This window comes from Hippopotamus amphibius, chromosome X (genome assembly GCF_030028045.1).
Source record: "Hippopotamus amphibius kiboko isolate mHipAmp2 chromosome X, mHipAmp2.hap2, whole genome shotgun sequence".
Lineage (NCBI taxonomy): Eukaryota > Metazoa > Chordata > Mammalia > Artiodactyla > Hippopotamidae > Hippopotamus > Hippopotamus amphibius.
Genome location: NC_080203.1, coordinates 31,965,028 through 31,980,427, shown reverse-complemented (window position 1 = coordinate 31,980,427; position 15,400 = coordinate 31,965,028). Strand labels below are relative to the sequence as shown.

General features: G+C 44.2%; 1 protein-coding gene across 1 annotated transcript; it reads left to right on the top strand.

Annotated features, from left to right (window-relative positions):
- The first annotated feature begins 10,618 nt into the window (after positions 1-10,618).
- On the top strand, positions 10,619-13,525 carry SLC25A5 (solute carrier family 25 member 5). Its single transcript, XM_057719224.1, has 4 exons — positions 10,619-10,822; positions 11,852-12,338; positions 12,572-12,712; positions 13,111-13,525. Exons 1-4 carry the CDS (start codon positions 10,712-10,714, stop codon positions 13,266-13,268), a joined length of 897 nt encoding a protein of 298 aa, XP_057575207.1. The 5' UTR covers positions 10,619-10,711; the 3' UTR covers positions 13,269-13,525.
- The last annotated feature ends 1,875 nt before the right edge of the window (positions 13,526-15,400 follow it).

Below are 15,400 nucleotides of genomic sequence, written 5' to 3'. Positions count from 1 at the left end.
GCCTTAGTAAAAAGTTAGATTTTATTCTAAATGTAGTGGGGAGTCATTGAAGGCTTTTATGCAGAGAAGCCAGAAAATCTGATTTTCAATTTTAAAATATCTCTCGGCTTGCTGTGTGGATAATAGATGGGAAGGAAGCAAGGCTGTGAATGGGAAGACCAGCTAAGTGGGGTTTATCCCTGGACTGCAAGGATTCGTCAATATACCCAAATCAATCAGTGTGATACATCATATCAACAAATTGAAGGATAAAAACCATATGATCATCTCAATAGATGCAGAAGAAGCTTTTGACAAAATTCAACACCGATTTATTATAAAACTCTCCAGAAAGTGGCATAGTAGGAAAGTACCTCAACATAATAAAAGCCATATATGACAAACCAACAGTCAACATCATTCTCAATGGGGAAAAACTGAAAGCTTTCCCTCTAAGAACAGGAACAAGACAAGGGTGCCCACTCTCACCACTATTATTCAACATAGTTTTGGAAGTTTTAGCCACAGCAATCGGAGAAGGAAAACAAATAAAAGGAATCCAAATTGGAAAAGAAGTAAAATTGTCACTCTTTACAGATGACATGATAGTGTACATAGGAAACCCTAAAGACTCTACCAGAAAACTGCTAGCACTAATGGATGAATTTAGTAAAGTAGCAGGATACAAAATTAATGCACAGAAATCTCTTGCATTCCTATACACTAACAAAAAAGCAGAAAGAGAAATGCAGGAAACACTCCCATTTACCATTGCAACAAAAAGAATAAAATACCTAGGAATAAACCTGCCTAAGGAGGCAAAAGACCTGTATGCAGAAAACTATAAGACACTGATGAAAAAATCAAAGATGATACAAACAGATGGAGAGACATACCATGTTCTTGGATTGGAAGAATCAACATTGTGAAAATGACTATACTACCCACAACAATTTACAGATCCAATGCAATCCCTATCAAATTACCAATGGCATTTTTCACAGAACTATAACAAGAAATCTTACAATATGTATGGAAATGCAAAAGACCCCGAATAGCCAAAGCAATCTTGAGAAGGAAAGATGGAGTTGGTGGAATTAGGCTTCCTGACTTCACACTATACTACAAGGCCACAGTGATCAAGACAGTACAGTACTGTCACAAAAATAGACAGGAAGATCAATGGAACAGAAGAGAGAACCCAGAGGTAAACACAAGCACATATGGGCACCTTATCTTTGACAAAGGAGGCAAGAATATACAATGGAAAAAAGACAGCCTCTTCAATAAGTGGTGCTGGGAAAATTGAACAGCTACATGTGAAAGAATGACATTAGAACACTTCCTAACACCACACACAAAAATAAACTCCAAATGGATTAAAGAGCGAAATGTAAGGCCAGAAACTATAAAACTCCTAGAGGAAAACATAGGCAGAACACTCTATGACATACATCAAACCAAGATCCTTTTTGAACCACCTCTTAGAATAATGGAACTAAAAACAAAAATAAACAAATGGGACCTAATGAAACCTAAAAGATTTTGCACAGCAAAAGAAACCATAAACAAGATGAGAAGACAAACCTCAGAATGGGAGAAAATACTTGCCAATGAAGCAACGGACAAAAGATTAATCTCCAAAATATACAAGCAGCTCATGCAGCTTAATACCAAAAAAGCAATCAACCCAATCCAAAAATGGGCAGAAGACCTAAACAGACATTTCTCCAAAGAAGACATACAGAAGACCAACAAACACACGAAAAGATGCTCAACATCACTAATCATTCGAGAAATGCAAATCAAAGCCCCAGTGAGGTATCACCTCACACTGGTCAGAGTGGCCATCATCAAAAAATCTAGAAACAATAAATGTTGGAGAGGGTGTGGAGAAAAGGGAACCCTCCTGCACTGTTGGTGGGAATGTGAGTTGGTACAGCCACTAAGGAAAACAGTTTGGAGGTTCCTTAAAAAACAAAAAATGGAACTACCATATGACCCAGCAATCCCACTCCTGGGCATATACCCTGAGAAAACCATAATTCAAAAAGAAACATGTAACATAATGTTCATTCCAGCACTGTTTACAATAGCCAGGACATGGAAGCAACCTAAATGCCCATCAACAGATGAATGGGTAAAGAAGATGTGGCACATATATACAATGGAATATTACTCAGCCATAAAAAAGAATGAAATTGAGTTATTTGTGATGAGGTGGATAGACCTAGAGTCTGTCATACAGAGCGAAGTAAGCCAGAAAGAGAAAAACAAATACCTTATGTTAACGCATATATAAGGAATCTTAAAAAAAAGGTACTGATGAACCCAATGGCAGGGCAAGAATAAAGATGCAGATGTAAAGAAGAGACTTGAGGACATGGGGAGAGGAGGAAGGAGAAGCTGGGATGAAGTGAGACCATCACTGACATATATACACTACCAAAAGTAAAGCAGATAGCTAGTGGGAAGCTGCTGCATAACACAGGGAGATCAACTTGATAACTGGTGATGACATAGAGGGGTGGGATAGGGAGCGTGGGAGGGAAGCCTAAGAGGGACAGGATATGGGGATATATGTATAAATGCAGCTCATTTACTTTGTTGTACAGCAGAAACTGGCACAAGAGTGTAAAGCAATTATACTCCAATAACGATCTGAAAAAAAGAAAAGTTAACAATACCAATCATGAGAGGTAGCTACCTTTAAAAAAAAAAAGAGGCTATTACAAAGTCCAAGTAAGAAATGATGGCTTATGGAGAATTTCCTGGCAGTCCAGTGGTTAGGACTTGGCGCTTTCACTGCTGTGTGCCCAGGTTCAATCCCTGGTTGGGAAACAAAGATCCCACAAGTGGCATGGCCAAAAACAAAAAATAAAAAAAAATTTTTTAAATGATGACTTGGGATTTCCCTGGTGATGCAGTGGTTAAGAATCCGCCTGCCAATGCAGGGGACACCGGTTTGAGCCCTGGTCCGGGAAGATCTCACACGCCGAGGAGTAACTAATCCCGCGAGTCACAACTACTGAGCCCACCCGCCTAGAGTCCATGCTCTGCCACAAGGGAAGCCACCACAATGAGAAGACCACGCACCACAATGAAGACTAGCCCCTGCTCGCTGCAACCAGAGAAAGCCCATGCACAGCAACAAAGACACAACACAGCCAAGTAAATAAATAAATAAATTTTAAAGTAAAATAAAATGATGGCTTGAACTAGAATGGTGGCAATAAGGATGGGGAGGAGTGAATGGGTTCAAGATAAATTTTGGAGTCTGGACTCAGCAGGATGTGGTGAGCAATTGAGTGTAGGGAATAAAAGAAAGAAATCAAGGATGGCACCTAGGTTTTTCACCTTTGATTCACTTTTGATTCACTTGATTAAAAAGGTAGGTAATGTTGCCATTTGCTAAGGTAGGGAAGACTGGTGAGGGCTGGAGTTTTGGTGGGGAAGGAGTTAAAAGTTCTCTTTTGGACATGTTAAATTTGAAATGCCCATGAGACATCCAAGTAGAGAAGTCAAGTGGACAGTTGGCTGGAGCATATGTTATTCATGTAATTGTCCAAACTAGTTGTGGTAGACATAATAATGACTCCCCCATCAAGGGTGTCCACACCCTAATCCCTAAGAACCTGTGAATATTTACCTTACTTGGCAAAAGGGACTTATTAGATGTGATTAAGGTTAAGCATATTGAGATGGAAAAATTATCGTGGCTTATCTGGGTGGGCCCAGATAAAGTGGAAGAGGAAGGTGGAAGAGAGGCTTGAGGTTGCAAAAAGAGGCAGAAGAAATGGGGCATGAGAAGGACTTGGCTGGCTTTGAAGACAAAGGTGTCCAGGAGTCAAGAAATGGAGGTGGCCTCTAGAAGCTGAGAATAACTCTCAGATGACTGTCAGCAAGGAAATGGGGACTTCAGTCATACAACCACAAGGAATTGAATTCAGCCAACAACCTGAATGAGCCAGAAAAAGGACTTTCCCCTAGACCTTCAGAAAGGGTTGCCATCCTGCCAGACACCTTGATTTTAGCCCAGTAAGGCCTGCATCAGACTTCTGACCTCCATAACTGTAAGATAATAAATTTGTATTGCTTAAGCCACTGTTTGCATTAATTTGTTACAGCAGCAATAGAAAACTAATATACCAGAACGCTATTGATAATTATGTCAGGATAATAAGCATAAACCTGAGCTGTTCTGGCCAAACAGGACAAGACTGGAGTTCAGGAGGGTGTGGTGGCTGGAGGTAGAAATGTGGGTGTGGTCAGCACATAGATGGCATTTAAAGCCAAGAGACTGAATGAGACAGCCAAAGGAGTGGATGGGAAGAAACTCCTGGGAGAGGGGGAAGCAACAAGAAATGACACTGAGGAGATGGTGGCTTAAGAAAGGCCTCAAGATGTAGAGGAGCTGGAACTCTTGAACCCTGCTGTTGGGGGGTGGGGGTAAAGTGGTACAATTATTTTGGAAAACAGTCTGGCAATTCTTCAACTGGTTTAACATGGAGTTACCATATGACCCAGCAATTCCACTCTTAGGTATCTACCCCAGAGAAATGAAAACGTATGTCCACACAAAAACTTGTACAGGAATGTTTATAGCAGTGGCATCCATAATAGGCAAAAAGTGGAAATGACCCTAAGATCCATCAACTGATGAATGGCTAAACAAAATGTGATATAGGTGTACAATGGAGCTACTTAGCAATAGAAAGGAACTGACTATTGACACACACAGAAAAGCATGGATGAATCTCAGAGTATACACACACACACACACATATGTGAGAGAAGCCAGATGCCCCCATCCCTAAAAAAGCGTACCATACTATATGAATCCATTTATATGAAATTCTAGGAAATGCAAACTAATCCACAGTGACAGAAAGAGTAGTGGTTGCTTGGGGAGGGATTACAATGGGGCGCGGGAAAGTTCAGTGTGGTGGTGGATACGTTCACTATCTTAACTGTGGTGATGGTTTCATAGGTGTAGATGTATGTTAAAAAGTATCAAATTGTATACTTTGAATATGTAAGTTTCATTGTATATAATTATGCCTCAATAAAACATTTTGTTTGAAGCAGTTACCCAGGGCTGGAATCCATCAAACGCTTTCTAAGTCTGCCCAAAGGGGCCAGAAACAAAGCCCCTGGGTTGGGGGGGTGGCGCTGGGAGGGGGTGCTTCAGATGCTAAGCTGAGGACTTTGGGATTGATCCACTAAGCAAAAGGGAGTTGCTGGTTTCTTGAGCAACATAGGTGATGTGATGAAAACTGGATATGAACAAGATTGTTCCAGAAGCTGACATAGAAATGAGAGACTAGAGACAGGACAACTGGCCAGCAGAGGAGGAACATTGTTTTCTGCTCAATGATTACACTGTTTTTTGGGTTTGGGTTTGTTTGTTTGTTTTTTTGTTTGTTTTGGCCGCACTGCACGGGTTGCGGGATTGAACCCAGGCCCTCAGCAGTGAAAGTACGGTATCCTAACCACTGGACTGCCAGGGAATTCCCCTCAGTGATTACACTGCAAACACAGCTGTGATGTTACAGGCTTCCACACTGCAAATGCAAGCCCAGTCTAAAAAGTGAGAGTGTTTTTTCTGGGTTATCTCTTAGAGACTCAAATCCTCCTTAAATGGTCTCAGATATGGTTACCAGAGAATAAGCAATAAGTAGGGTCCTTACCTGGGACAGAGAACTGGCTTACCGCCCTACTTAAGCAGGGGTGGAGCGATTTGTTCATTAAAACTCAGAGAGAGAGTCAACCTAAGTTGGTATTTTTCTCAGCATGAATAAAATCTAACATGTATGGGATGCTTATTAGGAACTAGACTGTTTATGCATACATTATCTCATTTAATGTCCCTATAGTCCTTCAAGGTACAGGTACCATTATCATTCCCATTTTACACCGGAAGACATGGAAGTCTGGAGAGGTTAAGCAACTTACCCAAGGCCTGACAGCAAGTGGCAGCAGATCCAGCATCTGAACTCTAGCAGTTTAGCTCCAGAGCCCACCCTCTTGGCCACTGGGCCAAATGACCTCTCTCTTCTTATTCTGTCCCAGATTCTCAAACTCACATGCTCAATCCATTCAATCTTGTAGATGCAAAGGAATAGAGCCACAGAATCTTAGACCTGGATGGGTGCAGAACTCTCTTCCCAGCCAACACGGCAATCTCGTCTACAGTATCCCTAGAAAGTAGCCATTTTATGCCAACTCGTAACATTTCCAGTGACAAGAAGTTCCCCACATCATAAAGCAACCCATTCCACCTTTAAGTAGCCCCTCCCTTTTTTTTTTTCTGCACCATGTGGCTTGCAGGATCTTGGTTCCCCAAGCAGGGATTGAACCCGGGGCCCTGGCAGTGAAAGCACAGTGTCCTAACCACTGAACCGCGCCAGGGAATTCCCAAATAGCTCATATTTTACAAAGTTATTTCTTGTTCAGCTGAAGTCTACCTTCATGGCACTTCTACCAGCTGGTGTTGATTCCATACAGAATGTCTAATTCTCTTCCACGTGACAGCCCTTCAATTATGAAAACAGTCATGATGGCCTTCCTCCACCCAAAGCTCTTTCCCGATTAAATCTCTCTCATTCATTCAGCCATTTCTCATATGACATGATTTGCAGGCACTTCGCTTCCCTGACTGCCTTCTTTGAATATGTTCCAGTTTGTTAATGTCCTCTTAAAAATGGCATCCAGAAGTGAGTACAAAGATCTATGGGCCAACCAGCAGAGGCCCAATTGGGACTGAAAGTCCCCTGATCTGTTCATGACCATCACCTTGACCCAACTCAAGGCTCATTAGCATTTTTTGGCATTGCCAACTCACAGTCAACTGGACCCTCAGTGCTTTTTCACACATGCTCTAGCTCCTTATCCTTAAATGACCTGCGCTAAATAGAGCATTTATTGTGGTCCTTCCCATTTTATAAGCCTGGGTTTATTCTGGACTTTAGCCCTTCTGACTCAGTTCCTAGAGCTTTGTGATATTCTTTGGTCTTTGTCCTTGGAAGTCCAGCCCTCACTCTGTCATCTATGTATGTACTTTAAAAATTTGAGCTCATCAGAGAATGATCTGGAAGGACAGTTTAATTTATTAGATATCTCTTCCTTTTTAATTTCTCATTGGAATTTTTCCAAATTGTACAGGTCTGAATTTTATCTTGGGAATCTCTCACCCTCCTGAGTTATCTTCCTGTTTGGAGTTTGGCCAAGAGATCATATTTATCTTTTCTCTGATCCTTTTGAAGACACACACACACACACACACACACACACACACCCCGGTTAGTTAACCTATCTGACTATACCCAGCATTCTTTTGTTTAACAGATCCGGACCAGTCAGTCTTGGCCAGTTTCCCTAAGATTCTTGTCGCTTTCACTCCGCTAACCAGATCTCCCTTATTTATTATCAGCATTAAGCCTAGTTTAGCAATTTACCTCCTTGCTTCTTCAGTCTTCTGAGAACTGTAATTATCAGCAAGAGAGTAAATTGCTATCAGAATAATGAAACTTGCAGCAGATATTCAGATGGTTTTTGTCTCTGATCAACATTTCTCGCGTAGGTGATGGCTTTATGAAGTACTATTCATAGCTTTTATCTATCTAGTAGTCTCTTTTATGCTTCCATAATGACAATCACTTTCATTTCTCCCTTTCATTTTCATGGAATGCTTTTCACCTTCCCACCAATGAATTACCAGTTAGACCTTCTTGATATATTACTACTCTGCTCTCTTTCTATATGGTGTCTCTCTGAATCAAGTTTACCCTTCCTTTTCCTGATCCCAGTCAGAAGTCTCAGTCCACCAAGTTTGAACAATACCTATAAAATTATGTTGTCTTGCTTGTATTAACATTTTACATTCACTTTATTACCCATACTCTGGGTGTGTTAGTACGTAGATAACTGAGGACTTTATCATTTCTGACCCTCTTCCTTGTTTTTTCTGAGAGTTCCTAGGCGCTGCCTTAGCTTTAGTTTCCCTTTCTTAATTATACATACATTCTACACAACTTCCAGAAACTAAATAGTTATTAACCCCGAGCTCCCACTATGTCTCACTGGAGGGATCTGTCTTTAATGAATTGACTAGCCATATATCACTATCAACATCATCATCATCATTGAGGATCTCTATTTTCCTGGACTCTTGCTCGTTTCTTTTTTTTCTCTTTTTTTTCTTTGGACTTTTTAATTTTTTAACTTTCAGAAATACAAATGTTGCCCCCAAAAAACCAGTATAAAGAATTTCCACATATCCTTCACTCAGCTCCTCCAAATGTTAACATCTTACATAACCACTGTAACTAAGAATAGTATTGGCAGAATATTATTAACTCATCTACAGATATGTATCCAAATTTCACCAATAGTACCACCAATGTTCTTTTTCTGGTCCGAGATCCAATCCAGGATCACACATTGCATTAACCTGTCATTCTCCTTGGTCTCCTTTAATCTGTGACAGTTCCTCAGTCCTTCTTTGTCTTTCATGACCTTGACACTTTTGAGAACATCCAACTCCTTGAAGTATACCCGGTCATAGGCAACCAGGAGAGCTCCAGCTCACAGTGGACTTAGCAAAACATTGGGTTGGCCAAAAAGTTCATTTGGGATTTTCCGTAACATCTTACAATACCAAGTCATGGCATGGAGTCGCTTTTAAATGTATTTCATCTTTAGTAAAAGTATGTTTAAGCACCCAAAGACTGAGAAGGGACAAATTCTATGTAATTATTTGATCATCTTTTGGTGGAGAGAGAGAAATCTAATAGAACAATAAATGTGGAGGTGCTTGAAACAGTAAAAGAGCTTTGGAATAGAAAATGGTAGAGACATGCTCAAAGGGAGTAGCAGATGTGGCCAATGAAAGATAGAAAAAGGTACATAAGTGATGGTGAGGTGGGTCAGAGTAATTAATATTTGAATAAAAATGCATTCATCAGAATGTCAAGAGTTTAGACTAGAAAGCTTTTGAATTGTGTTTTGAAATGCATTCTAAAAACCACCTCCCTCTAAACAAAATGCTCTGGAGATGTTTTGTTTTAGCTGTTCATTCTCTCACCAGTAGAGGTAGTGGATTGGCTATTGCTTTCAGAGAACACACTCTAACATTGAAACTGCACAGCAAGGTCATTTCTGTATCCAGCTGCATTTCTGTTACAATCAGCTAATGAGAACATAGCAGCCTCTTGAGAACACAGGTCAAAGCCCCCAGGATCAAGAAAGCTGGAGTGAAAATTTCTCTTCTTTAAACACTTGCTGTGTGTGCTCATCACTTTGGATTTCCGGGGTTCTTGGGAAGACTAACGAATTGCAAAGTATACTTAGAGGTAGGACCTGACATTCCTGGAGGAATCCTAGAATTGGGCAGATTTGGAGTTTTCAGTGTACTGGGTACCTAGGGCTCAGCTCAAGTTGGAGTTTTCAACAGTTATCCTTACTTTTATAAACATGGTTGTGACTACTTAGGTGTAGGATTTATCATGACACTCTCAGCTCCTGTTCTGAGTCTGAGGGAGTGCACTCAAGCTAACAAGTAGGTTTTTAAGGACATGTGTGGCAAATGCTTACCCACTGCAGGGATTAAGAGACTCAGTAAGCACTTGTCCCTTGACACAATGGCTGTCAATCTAGTTCTGTTGATTACTCTAAACTTTTCTGGAGTTCAGGAATCTACTCAATTCAAGAGCACTTTACCTGGGGTACAGGAATCCAAATACGAATCTAGTTTATACAACCTCTTAACCTTAATGGTGTAACCTCTGTCTTTGGCTTCTGGCTAAAATAACTTCCCGATCTCGAACCGAGTCCTTTGAAGTCTCCTCTGCCGATTCCGGCAAGATCTTTGTTAAACTGCATTTGCAAACCAGGGTCTGGGGCACGCTGACAGTGTCCCAGCTCTGTTGCTCCAATTTCCTCTGGCTTCACCTGCCAAGCTCCAGGGCAGTGCTAGGTCTAGGGTGAGGAGAGTGAGACACTCGCCTTGGTACCAAATGTAAGCGGGCGCCAATACAACTCAGTAATCAAGACGAATGATTTTTGAACGCACTATTTTTAAATATCAAAAGGAATGCAAAAATCCATGATGAACGTTTCGAAATTTAGAATAAAGACAGGCTCCCATCTTGCACTTGTGGGGTCCTGCCTCACTTGCCTCACCCTCATCCCAGCCCTGGGGCGCCAAGTAAAGTTTATTCACAAAAACAGGCGACCGGCCAGCGCACCGTAGTTTGTCTACATGAATTTTTAAAAAATATTGCATTAAATATTATTTATCTTGACTACCAAGTTTTGGGAGGGGGTGTCTGTTTTTTGGAGTCCCTTAAACACTGCGCCTCAGCCTTGTCCAGGCACATCGTAACCTCCGCCTCCCTCCGAGCCCCCAGGCCTCCCGCAGGGTCCCTCGTCCCGGCCGGGTTCTCTCGGAGGCCGCCCCTTCCTCGGGCCGGGTCAGGTGCTGCAGGCGAGCCCGGGCGGCGCGGAGGCCGGCCCCTGCCCGACTCCACGGCTCCTCCCTCCGCGCGCTGAGCCACTCAGCGGCCCCGCCGCCCCGCGCGCCGGGGCTCGGCGCCCGCCCCCGACGCTGGCCGCCCAGGCGCCGGCTCCCCCTATATAAATCGGCCATTTGCTTCGCTCCGCCCCAGAGCCCCGGAGTCCAAGCCGGTTCCTGTCTATTGCCGCAGTCGCCCGCCTCCTCTTTGCTTCCAACATGACAGATGCCGCCGTGTCCTTCGCCAAGGACTTCCTGGCAGGTGGAGTGGCCGCGGCCATCTCCAAGACCGCCGTAGCGCCTATCGAGCGGGTCAAGCTGCTGCTGCAGGTACGTCCGGGGATCGGAGAGCCCGACCAGGAAGTGGGGGGAGGGGGTCGCGCGGGAAGCGGTCCCCCAGGACCTGGGGAGAACGAACCCTCCGGACCTGTCCAGGGAAGGGGCAGCGTGGGAGCAGGGGTGGCCGCAGGGTCGGACCAAAAGGCAGACTTGAGGGGGGCGCTTTAGTGACCTGATGTTCAGGATCTAGGAAAGGGTCAGGGGCGGAGAGGGGCGGGGGGAGGAAGCCCAGGGCCTGGCATCCCGGAGGCAGCGAATTCGGATAGAATAGAGCAGCCAGGAGTGACTGGCTCCCGGGCCTTGGGGTCAAGGCCGAAGCCTGAAAGCCGGGGCTGAAAAGAGGGACACCTGCCCTTACCGAAGATCTCAAGGTCGCGGCAAGGAGATAACAGCCCGGAGGAGGCCACGCGGCCGGTGGAGCGGCCTCGCAGCCGGCGGCCGAGCTCCAATCTGGCCCGGGCGGAAGCCGGCGCCGGGAAGCGCGTGTCCCTTCTGCGTCCTCCCCCGCGCAGCCTCCGGCGCGTCCCCGCGGCCTGGCGTCCTGCGCGGCGCGCTCTCCCGCTCAGGCTCTAGAGGGCGCGCCCGCCCGGGCGTAGGGGGTGGTGGCCCGCGGGTCACCTCCAGGAGAGGAGGGGGGCCAGAGCGGGAGGGAAGCTGCTCCGGGGACCTGAGGCGTAGGCCACAGTGACCACGCCCGACATGGGACTCGCCCTGATGCCTCTGAACCCGGGTCTGAGATAATGACCTTTCTGCCAGGTCTAAAGGTCACGGGTCCGCTTGAGGGTGCCCCCTCCCCATCCAAAGGGGCGGAGGCTTAATGCTTCTAAGGGTGCAGATCACCTCTTCCACTTGTGACAGCGTCAGAGAGTTAGGGTCCAGCGCATGTGACATAGAAGACTAGATTGGGGAAAGCCGAAGAGGACTTACCTTTAAGGGTGTCCATTTAGATGATATATTCTCTTCCCTTTTCCCTCCTCCGTGGTTATAACTCTCCCTGTTGGCCTTCTTCTTGTCTGTCAGGTGCAGCATGCCAGCAAGCAAATCACTGCAGATAAGCAGTACAAGGGCATCATAGACTGCGTGGTTCGTATCCCCAAGGAGCAGGGAGTCCTGTCCTTCTGGCGTGGTAACCTGGCCAATGTCATCAGATACTTCCCCACCCAGGCTCTCAACTTTGCCTTCAAAGATAAATACAAGCAGATCTTCCTGGGTGGTGTGGACAAGAGGACCCAGTTTTGGCGCTACTTTGCAGGGAATCTGGCATCAGGTGGTGCCGCTGGGGCCACATCCTTGTGTTTTGTGTACCCTCTTGACTTTGCCCGTACCCGTCTAGCCGCCGATGTGGGCAAAGCTGGAGCTGAAAGGGAATTCAGAGGCCTCGGTGACTGCCTGGTTAAGATCTACAAATCTGACGGGATTAAGGGCCTGTACCAAGGCTTTAACGTGTCTGTGCAGGGTATTATCATCTATCGAGCTGCCTACTTCGGTATCTATGACACTGCGAAGGGTAAGTTTGCTGTGTGCTTCAAAACTGTGCTCTTATGAGACCGTTTATAAGATCGTTGTGCCATCCTCATTTTCCAGGAGCCAGAGATTTTTTTGTAATTGCTGAAGGAAGCCAAGGTCACCCAGTACAGCCCTTTGTGTACAGATGAGATGTTGGGGGTAGGGGGAGATGTGGAAAACAACAGGTCAGGAAAACTCTGCCTTCTGGTAAAAGCGTCTCTTTTCTCTTCTCAGGAATGCTTCCAGATCCCAAGAATACTCACATCTTCATCAGCTGGATGATCGCACAGTCCGTCACGGCGGTTGCTGGGTTGACTTCCTATCCGTTTGACACAGTGCGTCGCCGCATGATGATGCAGTCAGGGCGCAAAGGAAGTAAGTTCCACTTGAGCAGAACACAAAAATGTGGGCATGGCACATGGGCACAAACTAGCCATGCCGGTCTTTGAAAATGGCAATCTGTTGAGATCACAGATGGGGTTGGTTGGTCTGTGTCTGCTGCAGTGGGCCTTTGAGTGGGCCTTTTGGGTGCCTATGCCCAAAGGACTTAGCTGGTATTAGAAGTTAAGACCAGCAGGTAGTCTACATATCCCCGTTGTATATCCCTGTTGTTCTCTATCACCATATTAATATTGCCCACACTAATGTGTGACTGTTGGACTTTTTTAAAACTGACGTTAGCTCTTAGAGGTGGGGCTCTGGTTGAGTCTAGTTAAACGTAAGGACTTTTCATCAGCCTCAGGTCACCAACTCCTTGTCTTTGTCCTTTGCAGCTGATATCATGTACACAGGTACGCTTGACTGCTGGAGGAAGATTGCTCGTGACGAAGGAGCCAAAGCCTTTTTCAAGGGCGCGTGGTCCAATGTCCTCAGAGGCATGGGTGGTGCTTTTGTGCTTGTCTTGTATGATGAAATCAAGAAGTTCACATAAGTTATTTCCTAGTTTTTCTTCTGCGAACAGGCATGTTGTATTATATAACGTAACTTGAGCATTCCTGACAGACTGTGGGCTGTCTATTTATCAACGGCAACTATTTACTGGTTGAAAATGGGAAGCAATAATATTCAACCGACCAGTTTTCTCTTAAAGCCATTTCCATGATGATGATGGGACCCAATTATATTTTTTATTTCAGTCACTCCTGATAAATAACAAATTTGAAGAAATAAAAAATATCTGAAATATAATTTTGTTTGTGGTTTATTTTCATATAAAAGTACCTTTTATAATTTAAGAAGTGCTACATTTGAGTAAAATGCTACATGTTTAAAAAATGCTGCAGTATCTCCTGAGATGAAGAGCTTTCTTCTAAAACCAATCTTAGGCCATCCACTTAGCAAAGAATAGCTTGGGTGTGTGACCCATCAACATTCCCAATACATTAGCAAAGTGAAATTCAGACCCAGAATATCCAAAAACCATTGGTCCACTGCCTGTGGACAGCCATAGCTGATGAGCTTTCTCTAAAAAGTACCATGTACCCACTTTTCCTACCTTGTGGTTATTAATCAAGAAATATAAGCCAAATTGTTCACTTTGGAACGGTGGTTCTATGAATTTCATCTCATTTAAACAAAAATACTGTAAAACGCAAAGTGGTAATAGTTAACCAATTTTTGTCCAGTTGCCTTCCCTCATCCATCTTCACCTGTCTCGAGTCATTTTAAGTTAATCTTGTTCAAAGCAGAGGATTAGAGCCGACATAGTCAGGCAGTGCTGAGATGGCAGTGCTGTTAAAGATTATGGAGAGAGCGGCCACTACCTCAAAACTCATTTTATAAAGAGGAAATGGAGCATGTGCTTCTTGCCTAACATGCTAATAAGCCTGCTCAATGGAGCATATTTATTTCTTTTGAACAAACCCTTACTTGGGATCCATATGAGAGTTTGCAATGTCTGTAGCTCCTGGTCAAGCCTCAGAAATCCAGTGGATTTTACCTGTAACACGAGATCTGTGTGAAGAATAAAGCACCGTGGCTGTGAAGCCACAACATTCAAAGTAGAAAATGGTAAGAGAGGTGGCCCACGTGCATAGGGAAAACTCACTCCTGAGGAACATCGTGCACACTGGCATCTTAAAGTGTCACTCACAGACGGGGTCTGCGTGACAGGCATTAACGCCCAGGGAATCCCACAGTGTTTTGTTATGTGCCTCCTGGGCAAGCACCTTAATTGTAGTATAGTTTATTAGCTGTTGAGAACTCTTTACAATGTACACATATCAAATCAAGTTGTATACCTTAAATATATATAATGTTTATATGTAAGAGGTGTCTTAACAAAGTTGTTAAAAAAACAAAACTGAGGACTTCCCTGGTGGTATAGTGGTTAAGAATCCGCCTGCCAACGCAGGGGACATGGGTTCAGTCCCTGGGCCGGGAAGATCTCACATGCCACAGAGCAGCTAAGCCTGTGCACCAAAACTACTGAGCCTGCACTCTAGAGCCCATGAGCCACAACTACTGAGCTCGTGTGCTACATCTACTGAAGCCCGTGCACCTAGAGCCTGTGCTCCGCAACGAGAAGCCACCACACTGAGAAGTCCATGCACCACAATGAAGACTAGCCCCTGCTCGCCACAACTAGAGAAAGCTCTCGAAGCAACGAAGACCCAATGCAGCCAAAAAAATCTAAAAAGTAAATAAAAATTTAAAAAAACAAAACTCTACTGGTATCAGGCCTGGACTCTGCCACTTACTGTGCTGTTGGGTAAGTTATTTAATTTCTCTAAGCCTCAGTTTTCCTCAGCTTTAAAATGAGGATAATGATAATGCCTGCCTCTGAGGGTTGTTTCAAGGATTAAAGAATTTATGCAAAGTATCTACCATAGAACATACATAATAAACACTCTATAAATGGTAACTATGATAATTATTGAGACAGTTAAGATTTCAGGGGCTCTAGACTCAGAAGTATCTGGATTTGAATCCTGGCTCTGCTGCTTACTTAGCTGTGTGGCCTTGGATGAGTCGCTTATCCTGGGTCTCAGTTTCCTCATCTGTAACATGGGGATATAATAGTACTAGCCGTATTTCCTAGAGGTGTTGGGAATGAGGGTTAAG

What these genes read in the sequence shown, in the direction of transcription:
- SLC25A5 (XM_057719224.1), top strand. Translation starts at nt 10,712, where the DNA reads ATGACAGATGCCGCCGTGTCCTTCGCCAAGGACTTCCTGGCAGGTGGA. An exon ending in TATCTATGACACTGCGAAGG is followed by an intron (nt 12,339 to 12,571) that starts GTAAGTTTGCTG and finishes TTCTCTTCTCAG; the next exon opens with GAATGCTTCCAGATCCCAAG. An exon ending in GCAGTCAGGGCGCAAAGGAA is followed by an intron (nt 12,713 to 13,110) that starts GTAAGTTCCACT and finishes TGTCCTTTGCAG; the next exon opens with CTGATATCATGTACACAGGT.